Raw genomic sequence first — 18,595 nt, forward strand, 5'->3', positions numbered from 1 at the left:
TTGTTCGATGGATCTGGATTGTCGATCTCAATGCTCGACCGTTTAACTGTCAAACGACGATGGTCAGTGATGGAGGTGGTGGCTGAGCTTTGAAAAGAAGAGAAGAGAAGAAAAGAAGAGAGAAGGAAGAGTCGAACCTAGAAAATATTTTCTGCATTTTGGATTCAAAGAATTTGTTTTGGTTGAAAACAACAAAAATGTGATTTCAGTGTTTTAAGTTTTGTGTACAAAAAGTTTGTGTTTTGAAAAATATATTTTTAAAAATGAATAAATAAACGAGTTTTGATTATTTCAAAAAATTAAAAACAAAAAATTACCTAAAAATAATAAAAAGAACGTGCCTTAATTTTAAATTTTAATTTGATCTTCTGCCACATGTGACGTGGCGCCTACTATTGGCCGGTCCACAGGTGGGGCCGTGGACGGGTCCCGCATAGAATTTTCCCCTTTCGTATTTGGAATTGGAAGCCGGTGCAGTAGTTAATTAGGCGCCAAACATCCGAAGATCCCCAAATCAAGCTTCAGAGTAAAAAAAAAAAAAAAAACGATTATGGCCTTCGGCGATCGGAAGTATCGCCAAAGCCCTAGGTCGCCGCTCCTCTCCCAGCAGAAGCACGATGACTTCGACTTCTCCGGCGCCTCATTCTCGGGCGCCGTCTTCAATCTCTCCACAACCATCGTCGGCGCCGGAATCATGGCCCTCCCCGCCACGCTCAAGCAGCTGGGGATGGTTCCGGGTTTGATCCTTATCGTACTCGGGGCGGTGCTCACAGAGGCGTCGATCAACATGATCTTGAGGTTCAGCAGGGCTTCCAAGGCCCTATCATATTCGGGACTTGTCGGCGACGCGTTCGGAGGCACGGGCCGGAATATCTTGCAGTTCTGTATCGTCATTAACAACGTCGGTACCCTCGTCGTCTACATGATCATTATTGGTATAAACCATTGCAACATTTCTAGAGACCAGAATTTCCCGTTTGCGTTTTCTTTGACGAAATCTTGATATTTGTTTATCATGCGAAATTAACTTGGTAGAATTTATTATTTTTTTATTTTTATTGTTCAATCGAGCAGTATCCACGGCCAAAAGTCATTTTTCACTGCTTTAGACCAGGTACATTCATGTTTATTGCGCGAACTTCTTGTGCCTTGTTTTGGACGCGGGCACCCGCAACAGTCATCCTTGGGGAGACTTTATTTTGTTGTTCTTTGGCTCGTCTATGTTTGTTTAGATTCAAAAATAAATAAATAAAACGCTAAAGATGACAAGTATAACAAAGGAAACTGAATTAAGTTAAAGTGAAAAGAAAGGAAATTTTCTGTATTTTCTTAAGCCTTCTACAAAATAAGTTTTTTTTGTTTTTGTTTTTGTTTTGAATTGCACAGGCATGAATATAACTTTTTCAGTTTGTCTGAATTAACCTTATGCATAAATCCAAATAAAAGACTCGCACTTGAAAAGAATGGAAAAGGTTAAGTTAGAATCTTGACAATCAATAACTTTTTAAAATGAAAGTGAAAATTTTCTGATGTTTCTTTTTTCTTTCTTTTGTTGTTTCAACATTACTGGGGTATGCCGTTGAAAAGGTCAACAAAAATATGAAATTACCATTTTCTGGACTTTTTCCTTTCTTGTCAATCAAATCCCGAAAGATTTGGGTGTAGTGCCTTCTGTTTCCTTTTCTGAATTCTCAACTGTGAAGTTTTCATGAGTCAGATGCTAATAACAGCGTGAGTGTTTGTCAATTTGATTATCATGTCATTTGGTGCTAATTAGGTTGTCTAGCCATCCATGTTAGGTGCAAGAAGATCAATTATGTGTTGTATCATAAGTTTTGGTGTCTGTGAACAGGTGATGTGCTGTCAGGGACATGGTCAGACGGAGTCCACTATCCAGGTGTGATTGAAGAATGGTTTGGCCAACAATGGTGGATGAAGCGCTTCATTATACTACTATTCTCAACCCTCCTTGTTTTTGCACCTCTTTTATCATTCAAGCGAGTGGGTGAGCTTTCAATGGCTTTCTTCATTTTTATCCAGTATTGTCTGTGTCTAAAAGTAAATGTTTTTGTAAAATAATAAAATATTATTGTCACTACTAGGCCGTGACAATGGTTGCTCTCCATGTGAATTGGAAGTGCAACAATGAAGAATCAGAGTAGAACAGAGAGAAAGGGAGAGAAGAAAGAGAGTTAGAGAGAGACAAGAGAAGGTTGAGGAAGAATTCAGAATTCTTTCTTTGATATTCGATAATCTCCTCCAAGAGAGCCTTGGGGAGTATATACATCCAGTTAAGGGACGCTACCACAACAAATCCTATCCCCTTTACAGTTGTAACAACCTCCTTTGTCCTATTCTAGCCCTTACACGTGGGTACCCTCTAGGCTAACAAACTCGTTCAATAGAATTACAACAGTAAAAGAAATAACAAAAGTAACAGCAATAGAAATCAAAATTTCTGTAACTAAGGGCGTGTTTCGTGACAATTCCCTCTCCTTTAACAAATTTCTTGTCCTCAAGAAAGTCTAAGGAGGCTAGTTGCTCTTGGAAACTACTTAAGTAAACTGGGCAAGTACTTCCAGGTGCTGCTATCTATTGACCCATTCTGCCACTTTACCAAGACTTGGATGAGTGGAACTCCTTGGTTGTAAACCGCCCTTTTGTCTAATATGGCCTTTGGTTCTTCCACCCTATCCTTCTTCTTAGAAAGTGAAGGCAATGCTGGGTTCACCTGCTCGATTCCCACTGACCTCTTCAAGAGGGACACATGGAACACCAGATGAATATGTGATTCCTCGGGAAGTTACAAGCGGTAGGCCACCTTCCCAACCTTGTTTGTTATGAGAAATGGTTCAAAATATCTGGGGCTGAGTTTGGACACTAAGTTTGGGGCTGAGTTACAAGCAATAAGCCACATTCCCAACCTTGTCCGTTATGGGGACATTTTCAAGGAGGTGTGGTGGTTAGAGTTATACCGTTATTGGGCCAAGGAAAGCCACCTATGTCATCTTTTAGGTTGCACGATACAAACACACCTCCAATAGGTTTCCAAACTCTAATTCACCATCTCAGTTTGCCCATATGATTGAGGGTGATAGGCTGTAGGCATATTAAGTTTAGTTCCTAGTGCCTTCATAAGTTCTTGTTGCAAGAGGCTTGTGAAGATCTTGTCACAATATGAAATTATAGACTTATGAACTCCATGTAGTGCCACCACCTGATCCAAAAATACCTTGGCCACCTCTTGGGCTGTACAAGGATGGGCAAGCCCTATAAAATGGGTGAATTTGGTTAATCTATCAACCACAACCAGTATGTTGCCCTTCCCTTTTGATTTAGGTAACCCCTTAATAAAGTCCATAGACACACTAGTTCAAGCTTGAACGGGTATTGGTAGGTAACCTCTTATAGGTGTCACCTCTTATAGGTGTCACAAGCTAGCATGAACTCCCTCACTTTTGCCTTGAGCTTGGGCTAATGGAATAATTGCTTCACCCGGAGGTAGGTGTTTTGAATCCCCGAGTGTCCCCCTAAAGGGGACTCATGTAGGGCTTGTAAAATCCTCCTCTTGAGATTCTCACTGTCACCAATAACTATCTTGCCATTGTACCTCAACATTCCTTCCACCAACGTGTACTCATCTGTTTCTTTAGGCCCCATAGCTAACCTCTCCAAGATCTCCTTCACCTGTTCATCTCCTTCATAGTTGTCCATTACTTCTTGATACCACTCTAGAATTATAGTGGTTATGGCTGCAACACTCCCCTTCTCATGACATCTTGAGAGTGCATCCACTGTCACATTTTCCTTGCCCTTCTTGTATTGTATTGTATACTCTAACCCCATCAATTTGGCCATTCCTTTCTTTTGTAATTGAGTTTGCAATTTTTGCTATAACAAAAATTTCAAACTCTCACAATCCGTCTTGATTATGAATCTCTCTCCCTCTAAGTAGTGCTGCCATTTTTCAACAACCACCAGCATTGCCAAAAATTCTTTCTCATATATGCTAAGGCCAAGATGCCTTGGGCTTAAAGCTTGGCCTAGGAATGCCAAGGGCCTACCTCCTTGCATCAACACAGCACCAATTCTGGCCCCACATGCATTTGTCTCCAATACAAAAGGTTTGCTGAAATCGGGCAAACCCTAGACAGGTACTCTACTCATTGCCCCTTTCAATCTTTCAAAAGCTTCCTCAGCTTCTTGCCCTTATCTAAATTTCCCATTCTTTAAGAGATCCGTTAGGGGTTTACTAATAACACCATACCCTTTAACAAACTGGCAATAGTATTCGGTAAGCCCAAGGAACCCTCTCAAAGCCCTTACCATAGTTGGTTTAAGCCAAGCCAACATGGCTTCCACACTCCGTGGGTCGGTACTAACCCCATCTCCTGAAATTAAATGACCCAAATACTCCACCTGATCTTGTCCAAAGGCACATTTAGACCTTTTGATGAAAAGTTGGTCAGATCTAAGGACCTCAAATGTGGTTCTTAGGTGAGTCAAGTGCTGGTCTAAAGTTGGGCTATAAATAAGGATGTCATCAAAGAATACAAGTATGAATTTCCTTAGATATGATTCAAAAATGCGGTTCATGAGAGACTGAAAAATGGCTGGGGCATTGGTGAGCCTGAAGGGCATCACCAAGAATTCAAAATGTCCATGGTGTGTTCTAAAGGCAGTTTTATGAACATCTTCAGGCTTTATCCTAATTTGATGGTAGCCCGAGCGGAGGTCAAGCTTTGAAAAGAATTTGGCATTGTGTAGTTCATCCATTAGGTCTTCCATAAGAGGTATGGGGAATTTGTCTTTGATGGTTAAGGCATTAAGTTGGTGATAATCCACACAAAAATGTCATGATCCATCCTTTTTCTTTACTAAGAGGATTGGGGAGGCAAAAGGGCTTTGGCTAGGTCTTATAAAAGTTTAGTTTAGTATTTCCCTCACCATATTTTCAATATCTGTTTTTTGGGTTGGGGAATAATGATAAGACCTAATGTTAATAGGTTTAGTATTGGGTTTAAGGTCAATAGCATGATCCAATGCTTGGGTAGGGGGAAGGGTGGTGGGTTCAAGAAAGAGGTCCCTAAATTCTATCAGTAATTCATCAATAAGGTGCAATAGGTGTACCTGATCAAGTTTTCCTTGATGAGTGCTGACTGTCAGGTGAATTTCTCCTGCATCACCCTATTAGGTCCCTCCTCCACTGCCACAATTGAGAACAATTGTGTTAGTTGGCACCATTTGTTAATAGTTACCCCCTTCTCAAAAGACACCTCCATCCGGTTAAAATCAAAACTTATGGGGCTCACACCCTTCATCCAGTCAACCCCTAGTACCACGTCACAACCTCCCAATTGCAACAGCCTGAGATTGGTGTTAAACTCCTCCCACTGCATCTTCCAACAAAAACCATGGCAAGATGACTTACTTAGCACCCTACTCCCATTAGCCACTGTCACACTCAGGGGTTGGGTTCCTATAAGTGGACATTTCAACCTCCTAGTCGTGCCTTCATCTAGGAAGCTGTAGGTGCTCCCACCAATCAAAATTAGAAGGCTACAGTCCTTCACCTTTCCCTCTACCTTGATTATCTTGTTATTAGTTACCCCCTTCAAGGCATGTAGTGATATCTTTCCATTATCTTCTTCCCCTGACTCCCCACTCTCTTCGATCTCTTCTTCTTCTTCTTCCAGCCGTTCTCTAGTATCTCCTTCCAACAGTAACAACCGACGCTTGCATTAGTGTCCGGTATAATATTTATCTTCGCACTTGAAGCATAAACCGGGTTGTCTTCTTTGCTCATTGGGCCTTCTCCTGACCCTGACCCCCCCCCCCCAAAAAAAAAAATTCTTCACCTCGATGTTACCCTTAATCATCTCACGATTATAGCCTTTTCCTCCCTGATTAAAAGTCCCCATTGTAAGAGCCTTTTGTTGCTACCTTTGCTTCCTCATCAAGGCTTCCACTACCATCTCCTGCAGCCTTGCACTCTCTGCTACTTATTCTACAGTTCGGGGCTTGATCATTTTCACTATAGGTCTTAGATCATCATTAAGTCCACTCAAGAAACTAGATACAAAGTAGGCCTCTGCAAGGTGTGGGTTATGGTTAATCACTAAGGATCTCAGTTCCTCGAACCTTCTTAGATAGGCTCTTACTTCTCCCACTTGCCTTAGCTAGTTGAACTCTTCTATGATATCTAACATACTCCTTTCCCCAAACCTTTCACACAGTTTATCAGAAAATTCCTACCAAGTGTAATTGTCCCTCACTCTGGTCCACCCTTGGAACTAGGCGTCTACCACATCATTAAAGTAGGCAATAGCTAAAGCCAGCCTTCTACCCTTTGGTACATTATACCAATCAAACATCCGTTCACATTTCCTCAACCACCACCTAGGGGGTTGGTCCATTTCAACACAAGGATCTCTATTCGAGGCATGAGAAATCTTAGATGTTGATGATTGCCCTGGACCTCATGCCCTCTATCCATCGTTGCTTCTACTTCCTCTTCCGATTTGACCTCAATTTCAGAAGTCCCATTCATCCGATTCATCTTATTATTCTGTAAAATCGGCTTGGTTCTATCCCTAGGAGGAAAATCGGGAGCAATTCTTACCGAATTTTGGCGAGTAAACATCACCATAAACTGTTGTAGTTGTGCTCCCATTTCTTCTCTCATCTGCGTGATATCCTCCCGCATTTGAGAGAGAGCTCCGTCCAACCCTGCGATTGAGCCTTCCACCTTGCGATCTACTACGATGATCACCTTATGGTTCCGTTTAGGCCCAAGCTCCAATTGATCCACTCAGTTCTGGAACTTAGACATGGTCGAGTTTACTTGCTGCAGCTGTGACTCAAAGTTCTTCATGGGGGTTCCTTCCGCTATCACACCACCTTCAAGAAGAACTTCGTCTAGGACTGAGCTCTAATACCAAATTGTCACTACTAGGCTGTGACAATGGTTGCTCTCCTAATTCGATGTGAATTGGAAATGCAACAATGAAGAATCAGAGTAGAACAGAGAGAAGAGAGAAAGGGAGAGAAGAAAGAGAGTTAGAGAGAGACAAGAGAAGGTTGAGGAATAATTCAAAATTCTTTCTTTGATATTCGATAATCTCCTCCAAGAGAGCCTTGGGGAGTATATTCATCCAGTCAAGGGATGCTGCCACAACAGACCCTATCCCCTTTACAGTTGTAACAACATCCTTTGTCTTATTCTAGCCATTACACGTGGGTATCCTCTAGGCTAACAAACTCATTCAACATAATTACAATAGTAAAAGAAATAACAAAAGTTATAGCAATAGAAATCAAAATTTTTGTAACTAAGGGCACGTCTCGTGGCAATTATGTATTTCTACGTCTAGTGATATTACAAGAGTATATAAATACAAGTGGTATATTACACTCATACCCTCACTTATACTATTCAGTACTTACCCTCAAAATGGAGCATATATATTGAGCAGCCTAATTTGGTACAAATGTAACCCATACAAGGACCCCTAAGTGACTTGGTGAGTAAATTAACCAACTAATCATTGGAGCCACCCACAAATGGTGTAACTATATCCCTAGAGAGCACATTCTCCTTAACAAAGTGGTAATCAACTTTAATGTGCTAAGTTTTCTTATGGAAAACAGGATCAGAAACAATATGCATGGCAACTTGATTGTCACAAATTAATTGTATATGAGGATATCATAAAAAAAATAAGTATAAATTTCCTCAAATAGGGGTTGAAAATGTGATTCATTAGGGTTTAGAAGTTGGCAGGGGCATTAGTTAATCCAAAAGGCATGACAGTGAATTCATAAAGGCCTTGATGAGTTCTAAAGACAGTCTTTGGTATATCAGGTCTCATCTTGATTTGATGGTACCTTGCCCTAAGGTCCAATTTAGAAAAAACAGTGGCTTTGGTTAACTCATCAAGAAGGTCCTCAATGATAGGGATAGGAAATTTGTTTTTAATAGTAGGGGCTTGAGTTGACAATAATCGATACAAAATTGCCAAGTTCCATCTTTTTTCTTAACAAGAAGGACAAGGGATGCAAATGGGCTTTGGCTAGGCTGTTTGATAAAATTAGCTAGCATGTCTTTAACTAGCTTTTCTATTTCAGCCTGTTGAAGAAGAGGATATTTGTAGGACCGTATATTCATAGGTTCTGAATTTGGTTTGAGATGAAGGGAATGGTCAAAAGGTCGGGTTGAAGGTAAGGTGGTTAATTTAGCAAATAAGTCCTCAAATTCCATCAATAATAATTGTAAAGAGTTAGGTCGTTGTACCTCAGAAAGGAGTGTCGTGTACCTAGGTTTAACCTATGGATTTAAGAGGAAGTTTGGAAGAAATCGGGGAAGATAGAACAGAATTGGAGGGAGAAATCAGAAGAAATGAGGGAGGATTCAAGCATAACAGAGATAGAAAGAGAATCAGAGGGAATCAGGAGAGAGATCAGAGAGGTTGAGAGAGAAACAAATTTCTATTATCATTCAACACTACCTAATCCTTTAGATTTTCAGTTATAATATAACTGAAAGGTACAACAGCTACAATATTGCAAGGTACAACCTGCTACAATACATCTAATACATAATTACTAATATATCCTTGTATATCCTCGGGGTTGTGACAAGGTGTTGTAAAGTAGCAGTGCTTGCAGCCATTGAGTGTTCTTCATCTATAAATTTTTCGTTGCTTTCCTCCAACTCTGTCCATTCTTCCATCTCAACAGCATGTAAAGAATACAGCTAAGTCACCTGAGCCCCTTTTTGTAGAAACAATTTCTGTAGTTTCCTTTCGATGATCACCTTGCATTCTCTGGTTTCAAGGTTGTCATGACCCAAAGGGCAGTAGTTGTAATTGTATTGGAGTTTGTTAGTTACTTGAGTTTGTTAGTGTGTTAGTTTGATTAGTTTGGTAATAACCGCAAGGATGTAAACAGCCTATAAATAGGCTGTTGAATAGAGAATAGGTAGTTCTGAATTGATGGAATGAAACCATTCTGTTTTCTCTCTCACTCTTATCTTCCTCTTTGTTGGTCTGAACCCTTCCCCTTTCTTCTCAATTTCTCTCTCTTTCTGTTTTGTTTCCTCCCTCCATTCTGTTTTTCTTCTTCAAACTCCTCCAAAATTCCATTCTAAACCCTAGGAAAACCTAGGGCTGTGACAAATGGTATCAGAGCCAACGGTTCTTGGCTGTGATTTCGATGATTTTCGGCTGTGAAATCCAATAGCAAATCCATCGAAACGAGCTAGGCTGTCTTTGGAAGTAGATCGAAGGCGATTTCAAGAAGATGCAACTGAGACGATAGTCACTTGTGAATCGGGGCCCAGCTGTTCCAATAAGAAGTAAATCTAAACCTCTACTTGCACTCCTGCACCAAGACTAGAAACGCCTGTTTTCGATGGAGTGAAACCGAAGTGGTGGATTCGTAGATGTGAGATTTTTTCAATTTTACAATGTAACAGATGGGTAGAAAATCAATTTGGTGTCAGCCTATCTTAATGATATAGTTGATTCATGGTATCAAGGCTGGCTTCAAACAAGGAAAGTTTAGGTCAGTTGGGCTGAGTTTGCTGGAGACCTGTACGAACGTTTTGGGAAAAATTCTATGACGGATTTGATTGAAGAATTTAATAAGTTGAGACAAGAAGGATCAGTGGTTGACTATCAAATTCAATTTGAGGAGTTAAGATCCTTGATGTGGAGTTCACAGCCAGCACTAACTGAGCATTATTTTGTGTCCAGCTTCATTAGTAGTCTTAAGGAGGAACTGAGACCGATGGTCAAGATGATGCAGTCGATGACGGTGAAGCAGGCTACTGAGACAGCAAAGTTACAGGAGCTTGCATTGGAAGCGATTTTCAGTAAGAACACGATCGCAATAGTAACTCAGCCTATGTTCTATCAGCCATTGGAGGGGAACCAAGTAAATGTGAATTCTGAAGTTTACCCAAGCCATGATGTAGCCAAATCAACTGCTATAGAGCAGAAAAGGAAATTAGGATTATGTTATAAATGTGGGGATAAATTCAGCCCCAGCCACTGATGCCCAGGGCAGTTATTGAACATGGAAGAAGTAGAGAACGAATACGAAGGAGAATAATCAGCGGGAATCGGGTGACAAATAAGGCACAGTTGTAATAAGTTTCTTGGGGACAAGAAACCTCTCAAAAAGGATGGAATTGTCATGACCCAAAGGGCAATAGTTGTAATTGTTCTGGAGTTTGTTAGTTACTTGAGTTTGTTAGTGTGTTAGTTTGATTAGTTTGATAATAATCGAAAGGATGTAAACAGCCTATAAATAGGCTGTTGAATAGAGAATAGGTAGCTTTGAATTGATGGAATGAGACCATTCTGTTTTCCCCCTCACTCTTATCTTCCTCTCTATTCGTCTGAACCCTTCCCCTTTCTTCTCAATTTCTCCCTCTTTCTGTTATGTTTCCCCCCTCCATTCTGTTCTTTCTTCTTCAAACTCCTCCAAAATTCCATTCTAAACCCTAGGAAAACCTAGGGCCGTGACAAAGGCTCCCAGTCAATGTCAACTTCCTCCCTTCTACCTCAAAAGTGACTTCTAATTTGTTGAAGTCAAAGATTAGGGGACTAACTGTTCTTATCCAATTTACTCCCAAAACAATATCACAGCCTTCCAACTTCAGAATTCGCTAATCTACTGTGAATTCCTGGCCTTACATCATCCATTTGAAATCAATACACTTGTATTTACTATACATTTTGCTGCCATTAGCAACAGTCACAGATAAAGGAAAAGTGGCTGTGACTTTACATTTCAAAGCTTTGGCAGTTGCTTCATCCAAGAAGCTATGAGTACTGCCACTGTAATTAACACCATCAACCTCCTTTTTCCTGCCATTCCCTTCACCTTAATTATTTTACCAGTAGGACAACCTTTTAAGGCATGGAAGGAGATTTCTCCTCCTTCATCTCCTTGTAATTCTTCCTTGAGAATCTCTGTCTCTTCAACAACATCTTCCTATTCTTCTTCTTCTTTTTCTTCATCCAATCCCTCCATATTCAACCCTTGCCTTCTGCCCTGATTTCCTGGATTAAACTCTTCACCACATTTGTAGCACAATCCTAACTGTCTCCTTTGCTCCATAGAAGGAGATTTAACTGAATTAGGGTTTGTATAAATCCTAGGATTTAAATTTCCTTGATTCAGTCCTGAATTTGCAGTCCGAGAATTTCCTTCCGACTGCTGACTGGTTGAATGATGATTTTTAGGTAGGATCTCGTGCTTTCCAAAGATTGTCTCCAATGCCAACTCCTGCAACCTTGCTTTCTTAGCAGCCTGCTTAACAGTTGCAGGCTGCATCATCTTTATTGTTGGCCTCAATTCCTCAGTTAAGCCACTGATAAAACTGGAAACAAAGTAAGGCTCAGTCAAAGTAGGATGTGAATTCAGCAATAAGGATCTCAATTCTTCAAATTGGATCTGGTATTCCATCACAGATCCTTCCTATTTCAATTTATTAAACTCCTCAATTACATCCACAGCATGGGGAAGGATTCAAGCACCTAATATGATTGGATCTGCAGTGGATCTAGGTGGAAAATGCACTGGTAAACTAGCATGAGGAATTTTTGAAAACATATTCAAAAATTCGTCCAGCCTTTGGCCAAAATTAGCAAAAGCTTTCTGCACAATTTCTCTTGTTGCAGCATTTTCTTCTCGGCAGTGACTCACCTCTTCCTGAGTCTGTCGTAAACCTAGTTCCATTGTCTCCAATCTCACCTCTAACTGCTTCATGCGAGTTCCCTCAGCCATCTCTACTGCTCGCCTCTGAAACTGCCTCCAAAAATTGCCTGGATCCACCTCTGAAACAACCTCCAGGAATTGCCTGGATCTAAATTCAGCAACTGAGGATCGGCTGATCTGATACCAAAATGTTAGGTATCAGAACCTGACTTTTCTGATATAATTTGGAAGAAATCGAGGAAGAGAGAATTGAGAGTGTTGTTACATGATTACAACAATAAAATTTATAAAATGGGAAACCACCGATGGATGACCCTCGTATGGCGTATCTGAGCGATGAGTGAGTCTCCCGGGGTAATGTGGCAGCGATGGGTGAGTCTCCGGAGGCGTTTCCGAGCAATGGATGACCTATTAGAGAAAGAATCGGTTAGGAGCGCGGGCGAAAGTCCCCGCGCGGACCCTCCGATGCTTAAGTTAGATCACCGTAGAAATTGAGTATTCGAAAGTAAGAGAGTAAATGCGAGAACCAGAGATTGCATACCGAATGAGGGAAAGTGACCTCCTATTTATAGCAACAAGAGGGGCATCCATGTGTCGCGTGTTCCGAGTTTTGTGGCAAGAATCTCGGAGAGGCTTTGACCAAGTCTCGCGAGAATAGTCTTAGGCCGAGTTTCTTGGAGGCGGTGGTGCAAGGATAGGGGGCACGTGGCACGTGGCTGTCAGTGCGGCGCCTTGGGTGACCCTCACCCGGGGGTTTGCACGAGTGCAGGCAAGGAGAGCACGAGGGGTCGTGCGCGCAAGTGCACGGGACCGGGTGCGAAAGGGGGGCGTGCGCGGGAGGTTGTGCGAGTGAGCAGCTGCGCCCGCGGGCGGCTGCGTGCGCGGGCAGCCGCGAGCAGGGTGTGCGCGGCCGCCCGCCGGCAAGGGCGCGCGGGGCCGCCTGTGCGCATGGGGGGTGCACTCGGGGGTACCTCACCCCCGAGTGACCCTCTCTCGGGGGGGAGGACTGCGCGCAGATGCGCGCGGCTGCGCGGGCGGCCGTGCGCACGCCCAGCTGCGCCCGCACATCTGGGCGCCCCCGGGTGGGGGCACTCGGGGGTACCTCACCCCCGAGTGACCCTCTCTCGGGGGGGGGGGGGGAGGACCGCGCGCAAATGCGCGCGGCCGCCCTTGTGCAGGGGCGCGCGCGCGCGGCCGTGCGCACGCCCAGCTGCGCCCGCGCAGCTGGGCGCCCCCGGGCGGGGGCGCTTGGGGGTACCTCACCCCCGAGTGACCCTCTCTCGGGGGAGGACCGCGCGCAAATGCGCGCGGTCGTCTTTGTGCAGGGGCGCGCCCGCAGCCGTGCGCACGCCCAGCCGCGTGCTGCTTGGCCGGGCGAGCGCGGGGTTGCGCAAGCGCGGAGGGCCGCGCTAGGCGCGCCCGCGCCCCTGGGTGGCCTTCTTTGGTTCCTCAGGCCGCCACGTGGCGCTTCCTCAGGCCGCCACGTGGCATTTTTTCAGGCTGCCATGCTTGCATTGCTCTTCAGTATCTTCACGCATAACAGAGAGAAAGGGAGATTAGAAAGAATAGAGAGAGAGAAAAGAATCATGTAATTCAACAATAATTCCCATCCTCTAAGAATTAGCCTATTTATAGGCTTTCTAGCTTTCAGTTTTAGTTGTAACTGAAAGGTACAATGTGAACAGCAGCACTAAAGTACAATACAGTAATTGCTATAGGCTGCAATTACTGTTATAACCCTAGAGTCTTGACAATAACCTTTTTCAAGCTTATAAAGGCTGCCTTTGCTTGAGGATTTCATTGAAAACCGTCCTTCTTAAGCAGTTCAGTTAAGGGTTTACTAATAATCCCATAATTTTTATGAACCTCCTGTAATTTCTGGTCAATCCTAGAAATCCTTTCAAAGCCATAACAGTAGTTGGTCCAGGCCGTTCAACCATTGCAGCAATTTTCTTTGGTTCCATACTAACTGCTGTACCTGAAACATAGTCCAAGCTGCCTTCTTTGATCCATAGTGAATGGCTTAACCGGATTGGATTTTGGTAAAAGCCTTAGGATTCACATTTCCTTTAGACATTCCAGAATTTGCAGCCCTAGGATTTCCTCCAGGTTGTTTGCCAATTAATGGATGGCTTTTAGGCCGAACCTTATGCTTCCTAAAAATTGCTTCCAATGCCAATTCCTGTAATCTGGCTTTCTCAGCAGCCTGCTTAACAGTTGCTGGCTGCACCATTTTCACCGTAGATCTCAATTCTTCAGTTAAGCCACTAATAAAACTTGACACAAAATAAGGCTTATTTAACGATGGATGAGAAATAAGCAACAGTGATTTCAACTCTTGAAATTTGAGCTGATAACCCATCACCCAGCCTTCTTCCTTCAACTTATTGAATTCCTCTATCACATCAGCCATAGATCTTTCATCAAATCTATCACAAAAATCCTCCACGAATTCATTCTAGTTCAGTTCATATCTCATTCTACTCCATCCTTGATACCAAGCATCAGCCATATCATTAAGATATTTTGCTACTAGATTAACTTTCTGGGCACTCCATCACGTTATAATACTGGAAGACTCTTTCACACGTCCTAATCCACCATTTTGGCATCGGTGTGTGTTGGTGAGTTTGATAAGATCCTCTTACCTATACTACCCCCAATTCAGGTCTTTCCTCATCTTCCTGTAAGGTAGAAGTATGAGGGAGGATTCCTGCTCCTGTAAGGATCAGTTCTGAAGTGGATCTTGGAGGAAAATCTACTGGTAGGCTGGCCTGAGGTATTTTTGAAAACATGCTCAGGAATCCATCCAACCTTTGGCTGAATTGGAGAATTCTTCCTTAACTCCTCTCTCTAATGTCTGCACTATCTCATGAGTGGCAGCATTCTCAGCCCTGCCACGACTCACCTCCTCCTGAGTCTTGCACAATCCTAGCTCCATTGAGTCCAGCCTGTCCTCCAATTGTTTCATTCTCATTCCTTCTGCCATTATCTCCTTCCACAATTCCGATTCTGCTTGCTTCTTCAGCAGCAACAGAGGATCTATGCTTGCTTCTTCAACAGCAACTGAGGATTGGCTGCTCTGATACCAATTTGTCAGGAATTGGTTCCTGACCTAGGGTTTGTTCGAAGACAGAAATGAGGGAGAGAGAAAGATGAGGGAGAAATTAGGGAGAGAATTTAAGAGAGAGAAGAATTCAATCTGTTATTACTCAACAACCTCCCAAAACCATCTCGAGTAGCTTATATAGATACTCTTAAAGACAGTTCTTTCAGTTAAAATTGTAACTGAAAGTATACAGCTGTCAACTAACATAACAGAAAAGAATTGACAGCTTTCCTGAGAAATATTCTGGTACATCCAAGATCTTGGACATTGCTTTCATCCGAGATCTTGACTAAGTAACCAGAAAAGGTCATATGTACGGAACATTGTCCCAAAATACCAATCCTGTACCCGATACAAGTCATCTACCATTTGTAATCAGAACACAATATAGATAATACAAATGAGAATAAGCAATATGATATAGTGATGAACAAATGTAATTTATAGCCTTCAAAACACAGTAATCCTCAATACGACCAGAGGGGGCAACCCCCCACCCTCTCCTCAAAGTTTCTAAAATTCTGTCTGCCTGTGAAAATTTGAGCTTTTCTTTTTTTATAATATAAAGGAGATTATGAACATCATGTTATAGAAATAAATAAATAAATAAATGTATAGCCTTCAAGGCACATTAATCCAATAATAGGCTCGGCCAGGAAAACCTCCCCTCCCGTCCCCAATGTTTCTAAAATTATGTATGCCTTTGAAATTTTGAGGGTTTTTTTTGTCTTGGTAAGAAATTAGCATCTGCTCCCTTAGACTTTGAGAAATCCAAAACTTAGAAAAGTTCAATTTGAACCCTACTAGGATGCCCATGATTCTGCATGCTTGAAGGATAAATTTTAAGTACTTTGTTGCTTCTTCTTCCACGTTAACAGACCTGCTTTATCTTTTGTGACCATATATTGGCCTCTGAAACTGCATGGATATGCATGGTGCATGGGCCACTTGGCTGTGGTTCTCATGTTGATGTTGTAATTAATGGAAATCTCTGTTTCTTTCTCTCAGATTCCCTGCGATATACATCAGCCTTATCTGTGGGTTTGGCAGTTGTATTTGTGGTGATAATAGCAGGGGTAGCTATTGTTAAGTTGGCTAATGGAAGCATTGCAATGCCACGTTTGTTACCTGAACTTGTTGATCAGGCATCTTTCTGGAAGCTTTTCACAACTATTCCAATACTAGTCACTGCCTATATCTGCCACCATAATAGTAAGTTCTAATATCTACATCCTTTTTGTATTTCCATTTCAGAAAAACAGAAGTAATGGACTCAAAACTGTGTCACCTTCCAAATTTATTTATTTGTTTTTCTAACCTCATAAATTGAAGTATTCAACTGTGATCCAGGCATATGACCCATAGCCTACCTGTGTTGGGTTTGTGGTGCTTGGTTTATAATTTGTTCGTGAAATTATCACGGTGAAGGTAAAATATAAAGAATGCAATGCTACATCCTACCCATTTATTACTAATTTGACCGGGTTGCCCAGCTTTGTTCTGTAAACCTAGGAAGTTCAGAATATTGGTTAATGAAGCAGTTTTTTGAGTTTCCTACAGCTCAAAGACCAAAAGGTGAAATATACCTAATTGCTAGCGAGTGCAACTGGTATATTTCAGATCAGGCTGTATTAAAGTGTTCTTTTTAAATTTATAAATGTTTTATTGTTTTTAGATGTCATTTATTGGACAATATGAATGTGGCATATTGTTCAAGGGGAAAATCAACAAAATGCTCATATTTGTGTATGGATTCCATCTAATGTATTCAGGTGTCCCATTCAGTCTGGAGAAACAGTTTCCTATTTATAAAAGTATTGCATCATTTGAATGAGGCTGGCTCTAATAATTTTTCAATCAACTTTCTGCCTCTCAAGAACTTAAACAAGCTGTTGGATGTCTCATTAAATGTCCTTGCTTTTATTTGTCACAAAGATGGTGCGTAAATATACCAAGTCTATATATTGAAAGTGGTCCATTCAAGATGCTTTGTCTCATCTAACAGTTAAGACTTGAAGATTGGATGCACTTTAACTACTTCATCTACTCTTTATTCTTCTCCTTATTTCTGTCTGTTCCAATACAGTTCACCCAATACAGAATGAACTATCGGACCCCACCCAGATGAAATCAATTGTCCGAACATCAATTAGATTGTGCGTTATTGTCTACATGGCAACCAGCTTCTTTGGATTTCTCCTGTTTGGAGATCACACACTGGATGATGTACTTGCCAATTTTGATGCTGATCTTGGGATCCCGTATAGCGCACTGATTAATGATGTGGTGAGAATGAGCTATTGCCTCCACTTGATGCTTGTTTTCCCCATTGGATTTTTTTCCCTTCGCCTCAACCTAGATGGCCTTCTCTTTCCACATGCCATTCCCATTGCTTATGACAACAGGAGATTCTTCTCAGTAACAGCATTTCTTATGGGTTTCATTTTTCTGGGAGCTAATTTTGTGCCTAGCATATGGGACGCATTCCAGTTTACGGGTGCCACAGCTACTGTTTCTGTTGGATTCATTTTTCCTGCTGCTATTGCCCTTAAGTGAGTCACCTCAATTATGATAGATATACTCTCTTTGCAACATGCAACAATAGTCCATGCAAGAAACATTAAGATGCTTTGAAAATCTTTAACACTAGCTGGTAGCCATAATCTGCAAGGCATTTGTTTCTGCCTTATCTCTTTAGCCACCAATATGAGATTATTGTCCTGAATAATGAGCTTAAAGGAACTGTTACATATTATATGACAACTTCTTTAGATGATTTTATACCATCCAATATAAACATGTTATTTGGAAACATGTCCCTAAAATAGATTTTCATGTTTAATCATAACTGATTTTATTGAGGAGATCTGATTGCTTAAAATCAAGATATTTCGTAATCACCTATTCTTAAAAGGGCATAGAATTTGTCAGGTTTATGTTTCTCAGATTTAGATGTTGGTTCTTTTTTCTATCTAATGATGTGAAACATTTTTTATGTTCTGTACTCATTGTTATTCTGCTCTGCAGGGACACCCATGGGATTGCAGTAAAGAATGACAGACGGATTTCATTGGTTATGATACTTTTGGCTGTATCTTCGAGCGCAGTAGCCATCTGCAGTGATATTTACAGCATTTTCAACAATGACAATGTAAAGACAAGTTAGTAACCAGTGGATGATTATGTTTTTTGATCTCTGACACTCCAGTTTTTTTGTGAAGATAGGTACCATTTTCACGTTTCAAAGAGGCTTCTAATTAATAGCTTCCACGTCTGAAGAAAAATGTGCTAACTCTGGATAGTCATGGCTGGTGAGTCCCAATTTACCGAGGAGCAGAATTGTATTTTTATACAGTTGTTTCAAATTTGTATATCTAATGCTACTGATTGAAAATAATCTTTATATCTAACCCTTTTGTAGTCAAATATGAGTTTTAGCTTTTAAACAGTAGACTACAGTTGCTTAATTGAAATAACCCAATTTTACCTCGCCGCACGGAGACACTTGAGATTGAATTAACTGTAGAACTGAATTGCTTGTGGGTTTATTGTGGTTATTGCAATTTTCTGTAAAGATGAATGTTACATTTAGTGTGTCCCCTTCCATGTGGTGTTTATATTCTATGGATTAGGGGAGAGAACAAAGAAGATGATGAAAGAAATATCACCTGTAAGAATGGAATTGGTTTTTGGATTTTTATCTTCTACTGATGGATGACTCCTGCTAATGCCTGCAAAATAAGTCATTACTATTGCCCG

General features: G+C 41.5%; 1 protein-coding gene across 3 annotated transcripts; it reads left to right on the plus strand.

Moving 5' to 3' along the window:
* Nucleotides 1–499: 499 nt before the first annotated feature.
* On the plus strand, nt 500–18,287 carry LOC127808884 (amino acid transporter AVT6A-like). 3 transcript variants are annotated; one of them, XM_052347580.1, is made up of 5 exons: nt 500–935; nt 1,853–2,005; nt 15,845–16,048; nt 16,923–17,122; nt 17,864–18,287. In XM_052347580.1, exons 1-5 carry the CDS (start codon nt 551–553, stop codon nt 17,891–17,893), a joined length of 972 nt encoding a protein of 323 aa, XP_052203540.1. In that variant the 5' UTR covers nt 500–550; the 3' UTR covers nt 17,894–18,287. The 3 variants fall into 3 exon arrangements, with proteins under 3 accessions (XP_052203540.1, XP_052203542.1, XP_052203541.1); XM_052347581.1 differs by having other exon boundaries at nt 763–901; nt 16,923–17,388; XM_052347582.1 differs by lacking the exon at nt 16,923–17,122.
* Nucleotides 18,288–18,595: the final 308 nt, after the last annotated feature.

Source organism: Diospyros lotus, chromosome 8 (assembly GCF_014633365.1).
Source record: "Diospyros lotus cultivar Yz01 chromosome 8, ASM1463336v1, whole genome shotgun sequence".
Lineage (NCBI taxonomy): Eukaryota > Viridiplantae > Streptophyta > Magnoliopsida > Ericales > Ebenaceae > Diospyros > Diospyros lotus.

What these genes read in the sequence shown, in the direction of transcription:
- LOC127808884 (XM_052347580.1), top strand. Translation starts at nt 551, where the DNA reads ATGGCCTTCGGCGATCGGAAGTATCGCCAAAGCCCTAGGTCGCCGCTC. An exon ending in CGTCTACATGATCATTATTG is followed by an intron (nt 936 to 1,852) that starts GTATAAACCATT and finishes GTCTGTGAACAG; the next exon opens with GTGATGTGCTGTCAGGGACA. An exon ending in GCGCACTGATTAATGATGTG is followed by an intron (nt 17,123 to 17,863) that starts GTGAGAATGAGC and finishes TCTGCTCTGCAG; the next exon opens with GGACACCCATGGGATTGCAG.